The sequence below is a fragment of the Erpetoichthys calabaricus genome, chromosome 10 (genome assembly GCF_900747795.2).
Source record: "Erpetoichthys calabaricus chromosome 10, fErpCal1.3, whole genome shotgun sequence".
Classification (NCBI taxonomy): Eukaryota; Metazoa; Chordata; class Cladistia; order Polypteriformes; family Polypteridae; genus Erpetoichthys; species Erpetoichthys calabaricus.
Window position 1 is genome coordinate 36,022,511 of NC_041403.2, and position 25,060 is coordinate 36,047,570.

The 25,060-nt window shown below is 40.7% G+C and overlaps 1 protein-coding gene across 4 annotated transcripts in view; it reads left to right on the top strand.

Annotated features, from left to right (window-relative positions):
• The window catches only part of LOC114658367 (uncharacterized), a 95,624-nt gene that overhangs the window by 64,700 nt on the left and 5,864 nt on the right, over window positions 1-25,060 (top strand). For 3 of the 4 annotated variants that reach the window (XM_028810452.2, XM_051933095.1, XM_051933094.1), the window contains exons 12-15: window positions 2,394-2,561; window positions 14,093-14,193; window positions 14,601-14,735; window positions 20,282-20,362. In XM_028810452.2, the coding sequence (XP_028666285.2) occupies window positions 2,394-2,561; window positions 14,093-14,193; window positions 14,601-14,735; window positions 20,282-20,362 (485 nt within the window). The remainder of the gene's footprint in view (window positions 1-2,393; window positions 2,562-14,092; window positions 14,194-14,600; window positions 14,736-20,281; window positions 20,363-25,060) is intronic. The other variant, XM_051933096.1, reaches the window with a different exon arrangement.

Genomic DNA, 25,060 nt, shown 5'->3' on the forward strand with positions numbered 1-25,060 from the left:
AATAAAATGACAAAGAACAGCACCATATAATCATCTTTATATATAATCTTCATTTGGATCTTGATCTTTGTTTGTCCGCGAATGAATTAGAAGAAGAAGCACTAGATGGTAGTAGAGAGACAGCTAAAACATAGGCATTGCATTAAGAATCTCCTCCAGGCTTATACTACTGAAGACTGTTGTACTCCAGTCACACCTCAAAACACAGACATTCAAACTAAACAAATTGTTGTGCTTTAAATTAACTAATCTTTATATATAATCTTCATTTGGATCTTGATCTTTGTTTGTCTGCGAATTCCACGCATGCGTAGACCACCTTCCAGTTTAGTACGTTGTTGTTACTCACGGATGTCAACAATGTGCCGGAATAACGAAAGGGGTGGTGGACAGTGTTACGCTGGTTAGCTCCTGAGGCCTGGTTAGAGAATGAGATTGCCGAAGATAAAAGGTACGTGCCTACATAACATATGAATGAAAGAAAGACAGTGGGTAAAATGAATGACAACGTAACAGCACGTTCCGGAAATTATTATTGTTACGTTGTAGCCGGCGAGTGCTGCGCGTCTCACAGTTGTACCGTGGCTTGCTCACATGTCAGTGAAGTGATCCCTATTTATGCTTTAAAGAGCCTGGATACCTATGTGTCCCCCTTTTATAACCATTGCTCCCGTGTATATTGCCTTACTCTTTGGATTGCCACAAAGCAACCTGCGAGATTGGAGAAAGGTTGAGAAGAGATCGTGAGAGGAAACGACAGCGTCATGAAAACGAGACGGACTGTGAACGGAGAGAAGCAGAAATGCTCCTCCACCACCACATAATTCCTATTCGGACAGTGATTCCAAGTTGGCCGTTCCTATCGAATCAATGTCCAAGGGTTTTGTTTTCTAATTTTGTTTCCTTTATAAAAAATCATAATGCTGTGCGACGAAGGACCCAGTTCACGCCTGGCAGCCGCGTTTAAACAGGGAGCCCTTCACAGACAACTTTAACATGCGCAACATAGTTGGGCGCACATGGCTAGTAATGTATAATTTGCTTTCTAACTATAAAATCCAAGTTCTTTACCACTTAACAGTTCGCATATTCGCTTTCTTACATTTCTTTTCCTTGTGGCATGCTCTGTGCTCTCACCAGGTATCATTCCAAAAAACTTAAGTTATGAAACTGACTTGAACTTTCAAATTGAATTGGTTCTCTGGCAGGATGATGTCCATGCGTCATAGTCTACTTCAGCACAAGTTATACTGTAATTATTACTGCATATTTATGTTAGTTGATGTACAAGATTAAAACTCAATATAATTGTTTGCATACATTTTTTTACAATTGGAAGCTAGACAGATCAAAGTGCCTTGCTCGAGGTAGAGCACCTTGCAGTTTAAAGGGCCTTATTCACTGCACCACACTCACTGCCCTGTAATCCAACTAATGCCATAATTATGGTACGCATCAAGCATTTCAACCTTTACGTGCCTTTTGCCAGCCATGAAATACAATAACTTTATAGAGTAAATAGTTTGGTTTCAGTTACAGTGTAAATTAAACATGACATTTAGAATAACCTGTTATTTCATAAAACACCCTTTCTGACTTTGCCAGCAAGATGTCAGTCCCTTGAAATATAAAGGCAAGCAATATGCAGAAACCAGAAAAATAACGAACAATAGCATAGCAAAGCAATAGCATGAAAAAGTACAAGGCCCCTTGACAAGTTCAAACACATGTTGAGGAGGCTTGTTCCAACAAAGGTTGTTTTCATATGATATATTATATGCTACAGATGGTACCTTAAAGGAACAAAGCGAAGATTTGTGGGTTTTGTAGGAAATACTCCATTGGTTCTGACAATAATTCTAATACAGCAGAAGTGGACAAAGTGGACTGCTTCACATACACTGCAAAATATACAAAATTCGCAACTTTTAGCAGGCCCTTCACCACTATCCCATGGATATGACAGGTGACAGAAAGGCAGACCATTCTGTCATGTGGAAGAAATTTACAGTGTGTAACAAACAAGACTTCATTTATAGCTCCATGACAGATTTTTGATGGACAGTAAACTATGCCATTTATTTCAATGTCTTTGGACATTCCTACTAATTCATGCACTAGGTTCTCAAATTGTATTCCTCTTATTAGTATTGCTGTGTGTATGGAGTACAGTGAAAGTTTTGTTTTGTATTCTCATACTTGATATTTTTGTAAAGTGTTCAAAGGCTCACTATAGCAAACTGGGATCATTACTCATTTTATGCAGTTCATATATACAGTAGTTATGATAAATATCAAGCCTTAAAAGAAGAAACCTTATCATGGATTTGCTCATTTATGTTGCAACTACCTGTTTTAAGTATAATCTGCTTAATTTCTGTCCTGTTTTACAGTGAGGCAATTCTCAAGCTTCAGTCTGACATAACAACACTGAAGAAAGAACTTCAAGAAAGTCCTCAAGAGAAGCACAAAAGATCAATGAAGGAGAGCATGGAGAAAAAGTACAGAGAATGGGAGAAGAGATGCAGGTGTGATTCAGATGTCAGAACGGCGTATAGCTGGTAAATGAAATACTGTAGTCTTGTTTTGAAAGTCAAAGTCATTATGTTTGAAGATGTTACAAATATGAACTACATGTACATCCATACATACATACATACAGAATAGTGTATTTTCAAGCCCACTTACTCTAATTCAGATTGGGGGTGGGTGTTGGGGTAGAAAAATCTCACCAAGGTGGGAAACAACCTTGGAGAGGGTGGTAGTCAATCCCAGAGCGCACATACTATACAGTACTGTACATGCACACATCCATATTATGGCCCATTCAGAATGTATTGAACTGTTGTTAGATTTACAGATTTTTAAAAAAATTTTAAATTATAAACTAAAAAAATATCAAGAACTCGCATCCCGTGAGACGAGACCTAACCACGCTAAGAGATTTAACCATGCCCAGGGCCGGAAATAAAAGACAAAGAGTAGGACAGCTGCTATACAGGCTTTGAAATGTTCGAAGCTTCACTCGGCACGGTAGCAGCAGCAGCAGCAAGCCAACAGCTGATTGAGCAAAGAGGAGATAAAAAAATTTGTATTTATCTCCCATTGTATCACCGTTTAAGAGGGGGTTTCGTAGGAGCGACCACATCTCCTTGGGGTGCGTTCAGCCTCCCTCTTCACAACACGAGCAGCAGAGACACGAAATGGCTGGTGAGCGAAGCTAGCAGGGGGGGGAACCCCCTAGTTAATTTATAAAATCAATCCTTTTTAAGATTGACACAGTAAAGATTTAAACTGGCAAGTTAATAGGATATTCAGTTAAGATGGAGGTCCAATTAATTGGTTTAAAAAAAGAAATTTCACCCACTGCCATCTTCCAAGGATGGAGCCGAGTTGCTAGAAATAAATTAAACAATAAAATATTATAATGTTTTACTCCATTGCAACATATAATCATCCAAATATTTAAGCCATTACTATGAATGAGCCAGTTCCTTTACTGCATTATTAATCTTAATGGCTTCTTTTTGTTGATTATAGAGTAATGTATTATACATTCTAGTTTCATAGATAATTTATTTATAACTGTTTAAATATTTTATGCAATCACAACCTGTTTAATAAATTAGTGACATAATGGTAAAATAAACACTTCTATGCTGCTTGTATAAACAGCATTTAGATTCTGCACTACTCTGGTTATATAAACGTTAGAGAGTCATATAAAAAAGCTAAATCTGAAGGAATATTATGTAAACAAAAGTGAAGACATAAATGTGTACATGGTAAGATCTAACGAATACGTGATTATCTGGCTGCACAAATTGTAATACAGAATGGGTCTTGGCAGCATTGCTCAGTCTGTGCTCATTTCTGAGTTTGTGAGGAAATATTATAGCAGTTCTCAGACAGGGTGGGCGAGGCCAGACGCTCGAGTGGCAGTACCCATCACAACACAGATGATGAGCCTTCGGATGATAGTAGATGGATAGAGGGTGTAGTACTGGGGGTCTTCAGGTCTTGTCCTGGGAGGGGAGCAGTGGCTGCACATTTTTGTTCCCATCTCCTTTGCTAAATTAGAAACTATTTGCTGCTGGTAGGAGATTTTCAAATGTAATGGTATAGTTTGTTAGCACTTTCATTCTGCCTCATCGGGTAACTTGTATATTGCAATTTTGTTTCTGTGAATAATATTCAAATTATCTGTGAAGCACTTTTTTTCTGTCAATTTCTTTCCAAATCTTTTATTCAAACAGATAATTCACAATGTAATTCACAATGAACACACACAGGTATAAAGTATAAGTGTAAGCTGCTGGTTCTTTTGTCATTTGTATCTCATTGTTAATTTGCAGATCATTAAAAATGAGAAAAAATGAAAAACTACGATAGCAGCTGTGTACGACTACTGTAAAAGAAGCGATTAAGCGTTTGGAATCCTTGCAAGCATGCTACCTAAACTTAAGCACGAAAATGTGCTTGAACAATAACTGATTTGGCTGCAATCATTTGCTAGTAATTAAAAAACTGGTTTGGCAATAAAACCTGCAGCCGATGTGGACCTTCAGGACTGAACTTGACTTTCATAGGAAGCTAATAAACAGGAGCCCAGTGTAGCCAATGACACTCGTTTACATCTCTGTGAGGCTGACGAATGTGACAATACATAACAGAAAGCAAGCCTGTTATTGAGATGGACCATTACTCAGTGTGCTCATTAAAATATGCTTAAACACCAATTTGGAAAATGATAATTGTATTTAATTTTATTTTATCCCGATTTGCTTTTCTTCACAATAGCGTGCTTCTACCTTCTGTGCTCATAAGCAGGCAGAACTGAAACCCATCGGTCCTCATTAGACTTGTTACAAACTTGCTTACATTCAGAAATGCAAGCCAACTCTGGCACAAAAATCAAGATTTATGAAACATGAACGTGGCATGGAAATTGGTTTAGCTTTATAGAAAGTCTAAACCATCTGTAAGTTCTATGTAGTGTTGGCATTTTAGCAACTCAGTGATGCATCAGACACTTTCTGATGTCTGTCCACCCATTTTCTAAACCTGCTTTATCCTGAGCAGAGTCCTCTTGCAGTTAACTTTTCTATTCTGTTAATAATAATGCCGAATACATACATTAAGTTCATTGTCTTAGTGTGTACAGGCAGTCCCCGGGTTATGTACGAGATAGGGACTGTAGGTGTGTACTTAAGTTGAATTTGTATGTAAGTCAGAACAGGTACATTATTTTAATAAATGCTATTGTTGACCGACTGTAACCAAGTGCTCTGCCATTGAATGATGGAGTTTCACCTCTCTCTGACCTTTTTATTATTTCTACTTTATTTTCAATGGTGATGGTGTTTCTCTTCTTTACTGTATCACCAGCACTTGCATCAGATTTGTGTTTCAGAGACATTCTTGAAGGGTGAAGACAAAAGGTTAAGATGAGCTCTTCTGCACAGCACTGTACAGCTATCACAGCAGGCAGGCATCCCTCGTCAGCATGTCTGGTGTACTGACAAGAGACAACTTCCTGCAATGTACATAACAGTACAAGCAGGATTGCTATTGAGAATGAATGGTGGAGGCGAGGGGCGGTTCACCACCAGCCCACATCACAGTCACCTCCACTACAGTATGCAGCCTGCAGCGTGCGTCCGCCCACTGAGAACGAACATGGTGCGGCCAAAGGCATGTAGTGAATTGCCCACCACCGCCCCCATTCAACAGGCAGCCACACGAAGCACACTACAATGTTACCCCTTGCCACCCCGTTCACCCTCAATGGCCTCCGTTCTGCCACAACCGGGTCATCGCTTGCAGCATTACCAGCCGCCCACCGAAAACGATTTGGGGGGAGCCTTGTGTAGTGGGCGGGCAGTGAAACGCCCCCCACCGCTCCATCCAGCCTGCGTCCAGTCAGGAGTAGTAGCTGCGGCGGTGTAGTGGGCGGACAGCGAACTGCCCCATTAAGCCTCCATCCTGCACATGAGCGATAGCTGTGGCCCCAGTGACTATGGACCATGGGTCACCGCTCACTTGCTGCCCGAGGGACACTACACTACGCGAGCAGCAAAATTGCACCCCTCCAGCCAATACTTGCAGCGTCCTCTGGCCAAAGATGATGGAGTGGCAGTTAATGAGGCGCATGTGTCACAGCGGCGGCCTCGTTCGTAAGTCATAGGTCGAGTGTCCGTAACCTGGGGACTACCTGTACTCTCTTTTGTCTATAAAAACTGTATGCTGTGTGTTGTATGACATAACTGACAATGACAGTGTTACCAATAAGCCAGCCATCACGCAGAGCATGACCACGGAGTCTGCTTCACACACTGCTCTTTGATAAATTAAAGGAATCAGCCAGTTCAGCAACATTAGCCAGACACATTAATTCACCACATTAAAGTTTAGAAACATCAGTAACACCTCAAGTTCACAATCGCGGTAGTTTTGTTTTCTGTGTTAATGTAAAGATTTTACTGCCACATTTTCATGGTATTTATGGCATGAATATTCACAAAAGGCTGGCATGGTTACTGCTGGGAGGAGACGGGGCGTAGCTAAAAGTGTCTGCACGAGCGCATAGTTTTAGTTTGATCTGAGATTAATAAAGGAACTTGGCATGGCATGTAACGTACATACAGTTTTATAAATCCATTTTTTTTATGGATACGCCTAGGGGTGGGCAGTATGATCAAAATTCTGTATCACTGTATTTTTCTAAATTATCCTGGTTTCACGGTATTCAACGGTATTTTTTTCCCATGCATGAGTGGATGTTAACCACATTTTCCACTGCAATTACTGCAGTAGACTGGCTAAGAATAACCTTTTCCACATTCATGAGAATTATACATTGTACAAAAAACATTTTAATGTGCACACAAGTATCAATACAGGTTTGCATGGCCCCATAAAGTGATAGTTTTCAAGGGGGTGGCACTAATGAAGAGAAGGATGCAGTGAAACTATAGAACCTTTTTATTGAACACATTTTGCAAAAACTTTCAACCATCCAAAGAGGCATTTAGACTTAGTAAAATATCCAGAGGTGCTTGTCAAAAGTTGTATTGCACTGAACGTGTCTTAGAAAAGGAATAAATCTCTCTCTATATAAAAGAAAATCCTGGAATGGAAAGCAAATGCAAGGCTACGATACGTGATAATCTCGAAAGACATTTTAAAGATCCGTGAGACCAAGGAGACTTGCCACAGTGCGTCTCGCTGGGACCGTAAACATGAGACTTGGTGCCAAGAGATTGTCCCAGGGCCATAGTGAAAAGGACAGCAGCTGTACAGGTTTTTAAAAGATCGAAGGGCAGCGCGACTGCAGCTACCCCAACCAAACGAGAGCAGCGTTATACATCCTGCAAGAAAGAATTCAACCACGCCCGGGGCCAGTAATAAAAGACAGGTATTGCTTTTACAACGTCACACGAGACCAGGCAGTGAGCCATCATTTAAAACAAGTCAACAGACCTCTAAGCTAGCAGTTGTTGGATTGCTTTTGGCAGGCAAGCATCATGTGCTCCGAGCTCTTAAAACAACGACATGCAACAGGCAGAAGAGGCAGCTAGCAAGCAGCAAAAAGACAGCAAATGATCCAAAGGCATATCCTTAGCGTACGTTCAGCCGCAACACCCTTCACAACACAAGCAGTATTATACGTCTGGGAAGAAAGAGATGTAACCTCGCTCAGGGCAGGAAATAAAGGACAAGTATTGTTTTTACACAAGTTTTTAAAGTAAAAGTGAAAATAATGCATATGTAACAATTCACAAGAAAATAACTATCTATTTAAATTGTAGATTGCCTGCCTAAGGTAAAGTCATCCCTGATGAATGGGGACATGGGAATGACGGGTCCTTTCATCGGATTAGCACTATTTCAGATGTGGAATGGCAAAATGGGGGAGGCAGCTTGATGAATGAGGTCTCCAGGACTTAAAACAAATCCAAATCATATTATGTGATATCATCTAATGTAAAATTCTACTCCATACTTCTAGAATTTTTATTTTTATACTGTATTGAGGATTTATTCTGTTCTATGTATTGTACTGTACGGCTCAGAATTAAAAGACAATGAGTAAAATGACAAAGTAGAACTTCACAAAGACGTTTACAAACGTTGGTGCTAAACACATGCAGAGCAGGTTAGAGACTATGAAACCAGTGAAATCAGAAAGGCTCAAAAAAAAAAAAAGGCGCTATACACATGTGGAGAAAGTTAAAGGATATGAAAGTAGGAAAATTAGAAAATATAAAAAAAGAAAGTAAAGATCGCAGTAGCGCAAACAAACAAACTGTCTCATTTAACTATGCACCAGTCTAACTTTGGTTTTGCACAATAATTACTACACTATTGCACCTTAACACTTAATTCTACTTTATCCACATAATTTTACTTATTTATTATGTTCTACTATACTGTTATCTTTCAATCTATGACTTTTTGTTAATCTAACTGATATTCTTATAATTTTGTACAGTTTTTGATAAGCGGATCAGGATGCATTTCACTGCGTGTTGTCCTGTATAACTATGCATGTGACAAATAAAGAATCTTGAGAATTTCATAAACAGAGTTTACCGCACATGCATTTATTGGTTACTTTGTTCATGTATATATATTTATCTGTCTGCTTATTTAAAAAGCTACATTTACCCCAGGAGTCAAAAACGTTCTGTCTAGTCCTTGTACAAAAACCTAGACAAAAGCTGGGGTATCACTTGGTAACCCCATGTACTTTTGGAACTGTGAGAGGAAAATAGCACAAAATTACAGACAGGAGTCCAATGCAGAACTCTACTTACTTTTTTACTTTGTAACTGCTGATGATGTAGATCGTTTTGTCTGTGCTGAAATTCCAAACACAGAAACCTATTCTGACCTCATTAAAAGGATTCATCACATTGGGACTCGCAACATTACTAATATTGTTTTTACAGAAGTTCTAAAATAAAAGTGAAACTAATGAAATAGCAACACTTCAAAGAAATAAAATCTTAAAAGTGTGTATCCGGAAAACCAAACACGGGAGTTGGCGAGCGAAGCCCCCTAGTAGTAAATATTTTTGTAAACCAAATACACTTTCTGTTAATGTTAACTATCTCTGTCCACTGACATGCTGAAGTGACTTTTTAAACAGCTTTACCATCATTAAACTGCATAATATTTAAACTAATAAATGATAACAATAAAATAAATAATAGTATTATTACTGACAGTTGCACTATTACTTTAAGACTTCAAGCCCAGGTGCATTACACAGTATTCACCAAATTAAAATTAAATAAAACAAGTGCAACTTGGTGATGACATCTTTACCAACTGAACCATCATTTAGGCAAACTGCATTAATATGGATCTTGCTTCAAGCTAAGCTATATACATACAGTGGTGTGAAAAACTATTTGCCCCCTTCCTGATTTCTTATTCTTTTGCATGTTTGTCACACAAAATGTTTCTGATCATCAAACACATTTAACCATTAGTCAAATATAACACAAGTAAACACAAAATGCAGTTTTTAAATGATGGTGTTTATTATTTAGGGAGAAAAAAAATCCAAACCTACATGGCCCTGTGTGAAAAAGTAATTGCCCCCTTGTTAAAAAATAACCTAACTGTGGTGTATCACACCTGAGTTCAATTTCCGTAGCCACCCCCAGGCCTGATTACTGCCACACCTGTTTCAATCAAGAAATCACTTAAATAGGAGCTGCCTGACACAGAGAAGTAGACCAAAAGCACCTCAAAAGCTAGACATCATGCCAAGATCCAAAGAAATTCAGGAACAAATGAGAACAGAAGTAATTGAGATCTATCAGTCTGGTAAAGGTTATAAAGCCATTTCTAAAGCTTTGGGACTCCAGTGAACCACAGTGAGAGCCATTATCCACAACTGGCAAAAACGTGGAACAGTGGTGACCCTTCCCAGGAGTGGCCGGCCGACCAAAATTACCCCAAGAGCGCAGAGACGACTCATCCGAGAGGTCACAAAAGACCCCAGGACAACGTCTAAAGAACTGCAGGCCTCACTTGCCTCAATTAAGGTCAGTGTTCACGACTCCACCATAAGACAGAGAAGGGCAAAAACGGCCTGCATGGCAGATTTCCAAGACGCAAACCACTGTTAAGCAAAAAGAACATTAGGGCTCGTCTCAATTTTTCTAAGAAACATCTCAATGATTGCCAAGACTTTTGGGAAAATACATTGTGGACTGATGAGACAAAAGTTGAACTTTTTGGAAGGCAAATGTCCCGTTACATCTGGCGTAAAAGGAACACAGCATTTCAGAAAAAGAACATCATACTAACAGTAAAATATGGTGGTGGTAGTGTGATGGTCTGGGGTTGTTTTGCTGCTTCAGGACCTGGAAGGCTTGCTGTGATAGATGGAACCATGAATTCTACTGTCTACCAAAAAATCCTGAAGGAGAATGTCCGGCCATCTGTTCGTCAACTCAAGCTGAAGCGATCTTGGGTGCTGCAACAGGACAATGACCCAAAACACACCAGCAAATCCACCTCTGAATGGCTGAAGAAAAACAAAATGAAGACTTTGGAGTGGCCTAGTCAAAGTCCTGACCTGAATCCAATTGAGATGCTATGACATGACCTTAGAAAGGCGGTTCATGCTAGAAAACCCTCAAATAAAGCTGAATTACAACAATTTTGCAAAGATGAGTGGGCCAAAATTCCTCCAGAGCGCTGTAAAAGACTCATTGCAAGTTATCGCAAACGCTTGATTGCAGTTATTGCTGCTAAGGGTGGCCCAACCAGTTATTAGGTTCAGGGGGCAATTACTTTTTCACACAGGGCCATGTAGGTTTGGATTTTTTTTTCTCCCTAAATAATAAAAACCACCATTTACAAACTGCATTTTGTGTTTACTTGTGTTATATTTGACTAATGGTTAAATGTGTTTGATGATCAGAAACATTTTGTGTGACAAACATGCAAAAGAATAAGAAATCAGGAAGGGGGCAAATCGTTTTTCACACCACTGTAAATAATAAAACTGCAACTTGCATTTATAATGCTATGGTGGTGAAGAAAAAAAAAAATACAGACACAGGGAAGAAAAAACCAAACTATATGTCGAGAATGAAGTCGACATGTTGACTTTATTCTTGACATTTCCACTTTAATTTTAACGCTTATATCGAGATTAAAGTTGACATTTCCACTTTAATTATAAAATAAACTATGAGAATAAAGTAGAATGTCGTAAACTAAACTTCATCCTAAAATCAATGTTTAATTTACTAGATTTTCTCAAACCCCGTCATAAGTTAATGCAGCACATGAAATGCTTTGTGTTGTGTTCCTCGACCCAGTTGTTAATCGCTACGTGCTTCTTAAACTGACTTCCTCCACACTAAGAGGAGGCGCTGGCAGCAATCACCGCACAGAATCCATTCACTTCATGATATTCCTGCTCTCTGAAAATTTAGAATGCTAAGATAAACACTTGATATCATTTTCATGATGAAATGCATTAAAGCAGATATTAAACATGCATGGTAGTGAGGCGGTAGTGCTGCTCCCTCGCAGTAAGGGGTCCCCAGGTGTATTTTCAGCATAAAGAACTTTATGGCAGGTGTGATGAGACTTGAAAAAACTGGATGTATGAATGGGTATCACACAGGTTTAACTTAAATATTGTGTAAATATTGGGTTTGTGATCTGGTGGTCGGAGACACGAACACAGAATTCAATGGATATTGAACGCGTGCTGTCTTTCTGACGTACCAAAGCCGCAGTTCCTATCTTTCCTTTTTCTTTCTCCACATAACCAATCACCACACAATAAACATCTTTGTGAAATTAAAGCTAGTTATAAACTTAGCCCACGTAGTGTTCAGAACTTTAAAAATATCTTCATTATACATGTTTAATTATGCCATCCATTCAGGGTTGCACACATCCCAGTAAGCACTGTGTGCGAGACAGGAGCAAATTCTGAACGTGGCGCCAGCACATTGCAGGGTGAATATGAGCAATACATACACTAGCAGGATCAATATAGCCTAACAAAACCCCACATCTTACATGACTTTGAAAAAAACTGAAGCACGCCAAGTAAACCCACCAGAAAAACATGCAAATTCAAGGCAGGGTACACCCGGGACCCCCTTGCTGCGAGACAGCAGTGCAACCTCCACGCCGCCGTGCCCCCACATGATTAATACATGCTTTAATGCATTTCATCATGAAAATTATATCGAGTATTTATCTTAGCATTCTGAATGTTCAGGGAGCAGGAATATTATGAAGTGAATGTACTCTGTGTGGTGATCGCTGCGGCGCCTCCTCAGTACAAGAGGAAGTCCGTTTAAGAAGCACGTACCAATTTAACATGGCTCGGGGAACACTTAGCACAAAGCATTTAATGTGCTATATAACTTATGATGGGGTTTGAGAAAATCTAGTAAATTAAATATTCATTTTACGATGAAGTTTAGGTTACGATGTTCTATTTTAATGACAAATTACGAGAATAAAGTCAACATGTCGACTTTAATCATGACATAAACGGCGAGAATAAAGTAGAAATGTCGAGAATAAAGTCAACATGTTGTCGCACTATTACACAGTAACCAGGTACATTACACAGTACTGAAAACAAATAAAACAAGTACAGCGTGGCTTGCAGTATTATCCAGTAGTATAGAAACAGTATTTACACATTTGAACATAATGGTCCACATCCGACCTTTTAAAACCAAAGTATCTCCAGGCAACAAACGTGACTCCTTTTTTTCGGCAAACGTTCTTCTGTATCATCATGTTCAACTTTATCGTCAGCTACAGCTTCAGTTTCGGAATGTTCTCTGTCCATTTTCACCGCGCAATACCTACACTACCTATTTAGCGGTGTAGCAGTAAAAAAGAGCCCCCGCGCAACACCTCTGTGATTAGCAGTGTAGCAGTGAAAAAGGTCCCCACTTGAACAGTTTCCCGCTGCGCCATGTTCCGAATGTCGTTTAGGCAATTTAAACTGGTCTTGCGGTATAAAAAAAATCCATATCATAACAAAAATAAAAAACGGTTTTCGGTACGAACCGGTATACCGCCCAGCACTACATATGCCTTTTTGCTTCTTGAGCATAAAATAATATTTAGTATGGAATCTAAGCAAGGTTTTGTACATGAGGCCCCTGATCTCTGACAGGATGGAGCAGTTTGGCTGATGTCAAACTGACCTTTGTCCACATGGTGAAATTACTATTTTAGGTTTGCACACAGACGCCAAGCACATCTGTGTCATGCAAAGTGGCTCCAATATGTGATGTATGTGATGCTGATCAAACGTACACGATGGGGTGACTTTTGTTTGCTGATTGCGTATCTGTTTTGTATACTGAAGAGGCAGCATTCTCCATAGCTAATTTATTTCACCAGAGTATGAATTCACTATTCAGCCTACACTGGAACACTACTGGGACCCCTAATTTCCATGGGGTTTGTGACACACAGAATGTAAGTAGTATTTTATTATAAAAATATCTGTATTTACTGACGTATAATTGAATGTATACCATTGTACTGTCTTGAGGTTATTGAGCTTATGAGGAGTGCTAGGCACTTAAAAAGAAAACGTTGCTGAAACTGAGTGTTACATGGATTATCACCCCTACAACCCACAGCTGGTTTAGCTTCCTTTGTTATCTGTACCTTAATCTCTAAAGCCCTCTTTCCTGAGCCTCTCACAACTTATTTTTCTTGCCACACAAAACATTTCCATTACATTTCTTTGCCAAAGCATGCTGCCTGTAATCCCCATATGGCCTGGATCCTGAACAGATTAATGCTCAGTTGAATGCATTAAATGGAAGTTCCCCCATCCTCCTTTTCTCAAGATCTTTTGATATTGTCCGATGAGCAGTTTTCAAGGAAAGGGTTAATGTTATGATTCGGTTCGAGCCATTTTGAGTACTGTACCCTAATACTAAAGGGAGGCTGTTAAATCACTTTGTAAACCAGCGAGTGTTGCCTCTGCACTCCATGTCACTCAGAAGTTGCTACATAACAGACGTAAAACTGATATCCCTGTCAAATTGTATTTCCTAAAAAAAAGGAAACACTGTGGGTGCAGGAGGAGAAGGAACGCCTTTGACAAGAGCAAACACTCCTGTCACCAGAAGACCGACGACTGGATTTCATCTGATCTAGAGCTAAGTGAGTACTGCTGGAACACATTCTCTTTTTATAGTAAGTCTGTAAAGTAGAATCAAAGTAACTGCCAAAAAATCCGGTCAAGTCAAATTTGATATGTTATCTACAAATCGTACATTGAGTACAATATGTAGTTAAATGCTTAGTTGCTAAACTCCAAGACTGTGCATTTAAGATGACCTTAAAGGACAATGGCAATAATGTGTTACTTAATAAATATTAGTCTGATCTTAAGCAGGCATCTCAACTATGGCTTACATTAATTGAAACAGAATGTTTTAGTAGCCCAAAACATGGAAGTTTTCAAGGGGTAACTGTCTTGTATTTTAAAATAAAATGTGGTAAAGGTAAGGCAGAGCTTTGTATGACATTCCCTCTGTAAAATGTCGCTCATTGTTCTTTTCTACAAGGTACAGATAGTGAGGAATCATCAGGGTCTTTGTCAGCATCCCCGTGTGGCCTGCATTACAGCAGACCTAAAAGTCGTCAGAGCCACAACCTGTCTGAGAGATGCTGCAGGTTCTGCTCAGATAAGCACTCCACAGGTAAGCAGCTGAAACCGCTCTCTTATCTTTAAAGCAGAAGTAGGATGGAGTGGTGGCTCTGAGGCTAGGGATATGCACTGGCAATCGGAAGGTTGCCGGTTCGAATCCCGTAAATGCCAAAAGGGATTCTGCTCTGTTGGGCCCTTCAGCAAGGCCCTTAACCTGCAATTGCTGAGCGCTTTGAGTAGTGAGAAAAGCGCTATATAAATGCAAATAATTATTAAAATAATTATTATTAGAATCTCTTGTTCACTCTGGTGCTTTATATTGGAGGCTATGGGGCACAGAGAAAAAGCTTACAAAACCCATCCATCCATTATCCAACCCGCTATATCCTAACTACAGGGTCATGGGGGTCTGCTGGAGCCAATCCCAGCCAACACAGGGCGCAAGGCAGGAAACAAACCCCAGGCAGGGTGCACACACACACAATCACCCACACACCAAGCACACACTACGGACAATTTAGAATCGTCAGTGCACCTAACCTGCATGTCTTTGGACTGTTGGAGGAAACCCATGCAGACACGGGGAGAACATGCAAATTCTGAGCAGGGAGGACCCAGGAGGCGAACCCAGGTCTCCTAACTGTGAGGCAGCAGCGCTACCCACTGTGCCACCGTGCTGCCCGCTAAAAAAAAATTTTCAAGCCAAAAAATTTGCTGAGAACTGATCCGAGTCTTGTGATTACACAAATGTTGTAAAATAGTTTATACAAGCCATTTTGAAACAAAAACACCAATATTATGAGATTCAACCATTTTAAAAGAGGACCAGCCATTCGTGACAACTCAGCACTTTATCTTCTGCACAGTGACTGTTCACTCCTCCAGGATGTGGCTTCCTTTCAAAAGACCAAATCATAGTAAACTTTTTATGTCATGTGGTTGGTTTTGTTTTGATTTACTCACAACAAGGAAAAGGAAAACATTCTTCTCTGAATTGTAGAAAGTTGATTCAGTTCATCTGGACGTAGTTCTTTTCCAGGGAGATACGTTACATCACTCATCCGAGTGACTTCCTCAGTCTCAGTTGACTGCAGGTTTCTCCAACCTTATAAACAGTACCTTTGCATAATGACTGAAACTAGCACCATTGACTAACAGTGGGCCGTGTGATCAATGATATGCAAATTGTCCATTGATCAAATTCAGCCATTCACAGAGAGTTGGGGAATGGCTGCAATCACAGCATTGTAAGATGGTGAAAGATGTACCCTTAGGCCCCCTCCTCGGTTCAGAGATGGTTGTTCCTTTTTCACGTAAATGGCCTCTTTGACTCCTCGCTCAAACCAGCATTCCTCCCTGTCCAGGATGTGCACATCTTCATCACTGAAAGAGTGACCACTGTCCTGTAGGTGTAAATAGACTGTGGAGTCCTGACCTGACGAGGTAGCTCTTCTGTGTTGTGCCATCTGCTTCACCAGTGGTTGTTTGGTTTCCCCGATGTATAATTCACAGCAATCCTCTTGGCACTTAACTTCATAAACTATATTACTCTGTCTGTGCTGGGGCACCCAGTCCTTGGGGTGGACCTATTTTTGCCGTAGCATGTTTTGGGGTTTGAAAGCCACCAAGACGACCTGGGGCCTCATGTTTAAACGATGTGTACGCATATTTGGTTTTCTAGTGGATGGTGAGAGTCGAACCTTAAATACTGATCCATATGCGTTGATTTACAGTACACATCAACTTTCAAATGTCCCCCATTGCTGATGGAAATTTCACAATCTAAGAAAGCCAGCCTGTCACATTTCATGTTCTCCCTGGTGAACTGGATGTGTTTGTCCACTGAGTTGATGTGGTCAGTGAATTGTGGTACCTCCTGAGATTTGATTTTCACCCAGGTGTCGTCCACATACCTGAACCAATGGCTCTGTGGTGTTCCAGGATAGGATAATAGCGCCCTATTTTCCACTTCTTCCATATACAGATTGGCCACAATAGGTGAAACTGGGGAACCCATGGCACACCCATGTTTCTGCCTGTAGTACTGGCCTTTGTATATGAAATATGTGGATTGAAGACACAGTTCCAAGAGCAGACACACGTGGTCGGTGCCAAGAGTGGTCCTTTTACTGAGTGTGGGGTCATCCTGTAATCTCTTACGGACCACCTCCACTGTTTCTGTAACTGGGATGCAAGTGAATAGAGATGTAACATCATACGAGACCATAGTTTCCTCTGCCTCCATAATGACATCTCTCACCTTCTCCACAAAATCCAACGTGTTCTTGATATGGTGTTTTGAGCTGCCTACCAACGGGTTGAGGACAGTGGCCAGGAACTTTGAGATGTTATACGTATGTACAATACCTGAATTGATCATGCAGACAATGGGTCTTAACGGTGCATCCTGTTTATGTATCTTCGGTAAACCATACAGACTTGGCGTAGCTTCCCCTGGGTATAATCTGTGGTATGAGGTCCGGTCAATAGCATTGTCATGTACTAACTGCTTGAGACAATCTATCACCTTTTTCCTGTAACCACTACTTGGATCTCGTTGTAGGGGTTCATAAGTGTTTTTGTCACTAAGCAGAGACAAAATTTTCTCATGATAGTCTGTCTGGTTTAGCAACACTGTGCACCTCCCCTTGTCTCCCGGAAGGATGATGATGATGTTGCCCTTACTGAGTGCCATGAGAGCCTTCCTCTCCTCAATACTGATATTGGGTGCAGGGGGCTTAGCATTGCTGAGACATGCCGAAACTATTATCCCCAGTTGCTCCGCTTCCACATCTGCAATGCTGTTGTTTCTAATTGCTGACTCTGTGGCTGTGATCAGTTCCACTAGCGGGATTTGTTTCGGTGTGACAGTAAGGTTTAACCTTTTAGCAAGGACATTTTTCTCTGTCTGACTGACAACTCACCCAAGCAGATTCTTCACCCACTTGTCCACATCCTCGGTTTGTGTCTGGCATCCTTCTCTCTGTTGGCTGTAGAGGACACTCCCTATCGTATGCTGATGTCTCTGGTGCACCACAAGTAGATCAAACTTCCTCTCCTGCCTGGTCTTAGACTGTTCGCGCTGTGCTAGATAAGCCTCCTCAGTGAATTCAATCACCTGTTGAAGTGTTTTCTGATCTAAAAGCCTTTGTCGGATCTGCTCCTCTTTAGATTTCCAAACATCAATAGTAAAGTTAGTTTGTCTCACCCGTTCATTTAGCAGCTGGCTCTGTGCCTTCTGTAGGATTTTTGTAGCTCGGAGACCCTTCACTGTAGACTTTTAGGTGTAATTCCACTCTGTCTACATCTGAGGCTGAATCTCGAGCGGTTCCTGTAGTCTGCCATCTTACGTGCTGTTTGCTCATACTCACGTACGAGCTTTAGGCAAAGGTACTGTTTATAAGGTTGGAGAAACCTGCAGTCAACTGAGACTGAGGACGTCACTTGGATGAGTGATGTAACGTATCTCCCTGGAAAAGAACTACGTCCAGATGAACTGAATCAACTTTCTAGAATTTCCTTACCTGTATTATTAAGCATGCATTGAGACATTCTTATCTGAAAAATAGTACCAGGAATACAGTACATGATTAAATGATTATTTCCACATCCCTTTTGTTGTCAAAAATATGCGTCAGAAATACAGAAGGAACAGATCAATACTTGACGACTGTCTTGGCTTGAAAAGTGGACGTATAAGTTTTTACGCTTTTCCTCTGTATCCTGTAGTTTACAATGTTAAGCACCAGTGCTGGCAAGATATACAGTATACAGTGGTGTGAAAAACTATTTGCCCCCTTCCTGATTTCTTATTCTTTTGCATGTTTGTCACACAAAATGTTTCTGATCATCAAACACATTTAACCATTAGTCAAATATAACACAAGTAAACACAAAATGCAGTTTTTAAATGATGGTTTTTATTATTTAGGGAGAAAAAAAATCCAAACCTGCATGGCCCTGTGTGAAAAAGTAATTGCCCCCTTGTTAAAAAATAACCTAACTGTGGTGTATCACACCTGAGTTCAATTTCCGTAGCCACCCCCAGGCCTGATTACTGCCACACCTGTTTCAATCAAGAAATCACTTAAATAGGAGCTGCCTGACACAGAGAAGTAGACCAAAAGCACCTCAAAAGCTAGACATCATGCCAAGATCCAAAGAAATTCAGGAACAAATGAGAACAGAAGTAATTGAGATCTATCAGTCTGGTAAAGGTTATAAAGCCATTTGTAAAGCTTTGGGACTCCAGCGAACCACAGTGAGAGCCATTATCCACAAATGGCAAAAACATGGAACAGTGGTGAACCTTCCCAGGAGTGGGCCGGCCGACCAAAATTACCCCAAGAGCGCAGAGACGACTCATCCGAGAGGTCACAAAAGACCCCAGGACAACGTCTAAAGAACTGCAGGCCTCACTTGCCTCAATTAAGGTCAGTGTTCACGACTCCACCATAAGAAAGAGACTGGGCAAAAACGGCCTGCATGGCAGATTTCCAAGACGCAAACCACTGTTAAGCAAAAAGAACATTAGGGCTCGTCTCAATTTTGCTAAGAAACATCTCAATGATTGCCAAGACTTTTGGGAAAATACCTTGTGGACTGATGAGACAAAAGTTGAACTTTTTGGAAGGCAAATGTTCCGTTACATCTGGCGTAAAAGGAACACAGCATTTCAGAAAAAGAACATCATACCAACAGTAAAATATGGTGGTGGTAGTGTGATGGTCTGGGGTTGTTTTGCTGCTTCAGGACCTGGAAGGCTTGCTGTGATAGATGGAACCATGAATTCTACTGTCTACCAAAAAATCCTGAAGGAGAATGTCCGGCCATCTGTTCGTCAACTCAAGCTGAAGCGATCTTGGGTGCTGCAACAGGACAATGACCCAAAACACACCAGCAAATCCACCTCTGAATGGCTGAAGAAAAACAAAATGAAGACTTTGGAGTGGCCTAGTCAAAGTCCTGACCTGAATCCAATTGAGATGCTATGGCATGACCTTAAAAAGGCGGTTCATGCTAGAAAACCCTCAAATAAAGCTGAATTACAACAATTTTGCAAAGATGAGTGGGCCAAAATTCCTCCAGAGCGCTGTAAAAGACTCATTGCAAGTTATCGCAAACGCTTGATTGCAGTTATTGCTGCTAAGGGTGGCCCAACCAGTTATTAGGTTCAGGGGGCAATTACTTTTTCACACAGGGCCATGTAGGTTTGGATTTTTTTTTCTCCCTAAATAATAAAAACCACCATTTACAAACTGCATTTTGTGTTTACTTGTGTTATATTTGACTAATGGTTAAATGTGTTTGATGATCAGAAACATTTTGTGTGACAAACATGCAAAAGAATAAGAAATCAGGAAGGGGGCAAATAGTTTTTCACACCACTGTATATATTTTTTTAATAGAAAATGCTTAACTTTGGAACACAATTTCATGTGGTAAATGCATATATGACTGTTTGTAATAAAAGGCCCTGCATTTTACTGTACAAAAGGAAAAATAAATTAAAAAAATGATCACTTGATGATGTCATGTTTGTAATAGCTAAAACTTGTGCAGTGCTTGAAATATCTTTGATTGTTTATCCCTCCCCAGGACCAAGGCACAAAGGCTTTTCAGAATTAACGAGTGGATCGTCCCATTGCAAGCACCCAACTAGATCTGCTTTCACAGGCGGTTAGTGCACTGCATTCGTTACAGGCATCCTTGAAAAAGGTGTGCTTTGACATAAAAGCAAAGTACTGTGGAGCAGGAGTCTTCATGTTGGGCTTTGGAGGGCCACAGTGGCTGTGGGTTTCGTTCCAACCCAGTGTATATTTAAATCTATGGCTACTCTGTGCCCCCGTTCTGCCACAACAAATCGTTCTTATATTGTAGATACCTCTGAGAATGCCATTCAGATTATTGATCACCAGGAGCAGATTACAAATTCTCAGTCCTTCACTTTTTTTCTTGTCAAATATTTTATTCTAATACTTCCTGAGAACACACACAGATAAGAAAATAGCAGCTCACCATCTAACCTGATCCTAACATGTTATGAACTGGCAGGTGGTTGAGAAAACAAGAAGCAATTCAAAATGGTGAAGACTACTGTTTAAAAATGTGCAAATACTTTTTTTTTTTTTTTGGCATCTGAAAACTTGTACAAGTGTGGACAGCAAAACACAGCTGTTTGAAAATGCTGAAGTCAGATTTTCATGCAATCCAGCACTGACTTAAGCTTTGTCCATTGTCATCTCGTCTTTAATATGGGGAGAGCCCTTTCCTAACTTCTCTGCAGATGTTGACAGGCACTGCCAATGATTTGTTATATTTATTTTGGCAGGTCTCCCAGTCTACATACCTTATACTAAGACTGGCCTTTTGATTTACTTTGCAGTCTTGGTCACAAACCACATGTGCCCAATAAGAAGGATTTACCACTTACAGTGCATCCGGAAAGTATTCACAGCGCATCACTTTTTCCACATTTTGTTATGTTACAACCTTATTCCAAAATGGATTAAATTAATTTTTTTCCTCAGAATTCTACGCACAACACCCCATAATAACAACGTGAAAAAAGTTTACTTGAGGTTTTTGCAAATTTATTAAAAAATAAAAAAACTGAGAAAGCACATGTACATAAGTATTCACAGCCTTTGCTCAATACTTTGTCGATGCACCTTTGGCAGCAATTACAGCCTCAAGTCTTTTTGAATATGATGCCACACTATCCTTGGCCAGTTTCGCCCATTCCTCTTTGCAGCACCTCTCAAGCTCCATCAGGTTGGATGGGAAGCGTCGGTGCACAGCCATTTTAAGATCTCTCCAGAGATGTTCAATCAGATTCAAGTCTGGGCTCTGCTTGGCCACTCAAGCACATTCACAGAGTTGTCCTGAAGCCACTCCTTTGATATCTTGGCTGTGTGCTTAGGGTCGTTGTCCTGCTGAAAGATGAACCGTCACCCCAGTCTGAGGTCAAGAGCGCTCTGGAGCAGGTTTTCATCCAGGATGTCTCTGTACATTGCTGCAGTCATCTTTCCCTTTATCCTGACTAGTCTCCCAGTCCCTGCCGCTGAAAAACATCCCCACAGCATTACATTTACATCATTTAGCAGACGCTCTTATCCAGAGCGACTTACAACAGTGTTTGTTAGTTTTTTCGCATACCCCTTGGGGTCAGAGCGCAGGGTCAGCCATTGTACAGCGCCCCCTGGAGCAATTACAGGTTAAGGGCCTTGCTCAAGGGCCCAGCAGAGTAGGATCTCTTTTGGCAGTGACAGGGATTCGAACTGGCAACCTTCGGGATACCAGCGCAGATCCTTAGCCTCAGAGCCACCACCATGCTTCACTGTAGGGATGGTATTGGCCTGGTGATGAGCAGTGCCTGGTTTCCTCCAAACGTGACGCCTGGCATTCACACCAAAGAGTTCAATCTTTGTCTCATCAGACCAGAGAATTTTCTTTCTCATGGTCTGAGAGTCCTTCAGGTGCCTTTTGGCAAACTCCAGGTGGGCTGCCATGTGCCTTTTACTAAGCTGTGGCTTCCGTCTGGCCACTCTACCATACAGGTCTGATTGGTGGATTGCTGCAGAGATGGTTGTCCTTCTGGAAGTTTCTCCTCTCTCCACAGAGGACCTCTGGAGCTCTGACAGAGTGACCATAGGGTTCTTGGTCACCTCCCTGACTAAGGCCCTTCTCTCCCAATCGCTCAGTTTAGATGGCCAGCCAGCTCTAGGAAGAGTCCTGGTGGTTTCGAACTTCTTCCACTTACGGATGATGGAGGTCACTGTGCTTATTAGGACCTTCAAAGCAGAATTTTTTCTGTAACCTTCCCCAGATTTGTGCCTCGAGACAATCCTGTCTTGGAGGTCTACAGACAATTCCTTTGACTTCATGCTTGGTTTGTGCTCTGACATGAACTGTCAACTGTGGGACCTTATATAGACAGGTGTGTGCCTTTCCAAATCATGTCCAGTCAACTGAATTTACCACAGGTGGACTCCAATGAAGCCGCAGAAACATCTCAAGGATGATCAGGGGAAACAGAATGCACCTGAGCTCAATTTTGAGCTTCATGGCAAAGGCTGTGAATACTTATGTACATGTGCTTTCTCAATTTTTTTTATTTTTAAGAAATTTGCAAAAATCTCAAGTAAACTTTTTTCATGTTGTCATTATGGGGTGTTGTGTGTAGAATTCTGAGGAAAAAAATGAATTTAATCCATTTTGGAATAAGGCTGTAACATAACAAAATGTGGAAAAAGTGATGCGCTGTGAATACTTTCCGGATGCACTGTATACTCGTGTATAAGTGGGGTCTCGAAACGGAAAAATCTATCATAAAATCAGACCCCGACTTCTACGCCCGCTCAAAAATGCAACACATTTTAAAATTTTTTTACATCTTCTTGCCTCCTCCCATCTCACATCAGTTTCACAGACGCATCGAATTTTGGTGCAGCAGTGCAGTTACCAATTTCTTTCACCACTTCAACGACATTTAATTTAAAACCAGCTTCTTATTTTCTTCTGATCGAACGCTACATTATAGATAAGGGATGCTCTTACGATAAAGGTGGATGAGGGTGTGTAATAAGTATTTAAGTTTAATATGTCACCTTGCTCTGTACAGAAAATATTTTATAAATCCACTCACATGTACAGCTAACACAAGGCCAGATTTAGCACACAGGGGCTCATCGTTTACAACTGCTAGGAAAGCATTAGAAGACAAGAAAGGGACAACTGCGAAACGGGCCTTGTACTGTTTCTGTGTGTTAGAGACAGCATGACATTGGATCTTCTTTTCCTTGTTTGGAATGGCATGATTTACCTAAGTAGGGCCTGCATGTGGAGAAAGAGTATAAAGCCTTGGCACATTGCCCGGCACACCTTTGAAGCCAATGAACGGATGGGAGATAACGTCATCCGATCCTGAAAATCCTTCCAACGCAGTGACGAAAGTGGCAGACTCTACACACACTACCCGAAAGGTCTTGTCATGGCTTCCTCGTCTGTTATGCCGCGTAAATCGTCATTAAAGAAAGCTAAGTTATTTCTCCTAAGTGATTTCTTACCGCCGTATCACTAAGAGAGGAGTATCGTCTTTTTATATTATATCTATGTAGTTTCGGGTTATGTAACATGCCGCAATTACAAAAGAACTTATTCCAACCAGGGAGCTACCGCCCCCTGCTGGATTCAGAGTGTGAGATACAAAAAACACAAATCAGTGCAAACGTTGCTCTGGATTAGTTTGGGTATTACCGTGTGGTCACGTAGGCACAATACATAGAAAACAAAGGCAGTGTGCTCCGTGGTTACTCCCTCAGGTGGGCGTTAGAATATCGTAATCTCTTGGACCAATAGCGTGAGTTTTCCACATTCAACTTATACGACTGACATTATAAGATACCAGAAATCATACGGTAAAATCAAGTCCTGACTTATCCGCGGGGGAAGTTGAACGCGAGTATATACGGTACTTGATTTTTCTGATTCATATTGAATGCTAAAATTTAAAAAAAAAAAATCTGAAAAAAGTTCATGAATAGAAGTAAACAAGAAACAAGAATAGTTGTGTCAAATATCTAAAATAGTAAACTGTGTACTTCAGTTTAAAGTCTAAATATTCGTGATTGTAATAGGAAAATGTCATTTTTCACCTGCTGATAGAGCTCCGCTGGAGTCTACTTCCCTAATAAAGCATCAGAAATCAACAATAACATGTTCAGAATTACTGACCTTGAAATTGTCTAAAACGATACCCCACATGCTTATGTTTGTCATTCTTAACTGTCTGGGAGTGGCTCTAGGACCACCAACAAAGAATCATATATCAAAAATATATTTGTGATAAGCATGCCTCTTTGTATCGTCGTACATCTGCGCAATGACAATAAAAAGCATTCTGTGTTACTGATCCACATTTTTTCTAAGCTTTGTGAAAACATGTAACTTTAACCCTTCAAAGCCTACTAAGGGGGTGAACCGCTGGGGTCAACTGATGTGGCGTACACAACCTCAAAGCCTTCTGATCATTTTTGGTTCAACATCTATTGGCCTCACTCTTGGCTTAACAATGAAGAGTCTTGCATAACTAGACATCCGATGAGTCGAAGCGTATATCATATGTGGCGTCTTCTCTTACCAGTGAGTTAGGGGGCTCTGGACAAAACAAAAAAAACTGAAGTGATTTCAAAGTGTTCACAAACCGCTTGTGTGGATGGGAAACCTTCAAAATAATAACGGCATTTTCAAATCCACCTGAGATAGAGTGGACTAACCCTAAGAAAATGTGTTGGAATAAAAAAAATTACAGCAACTGTGGCCCTCCAGGACCAAAAGTGCGTGCAGTTTGCATGGCCTCTCTGTGCTCTTGAGTTT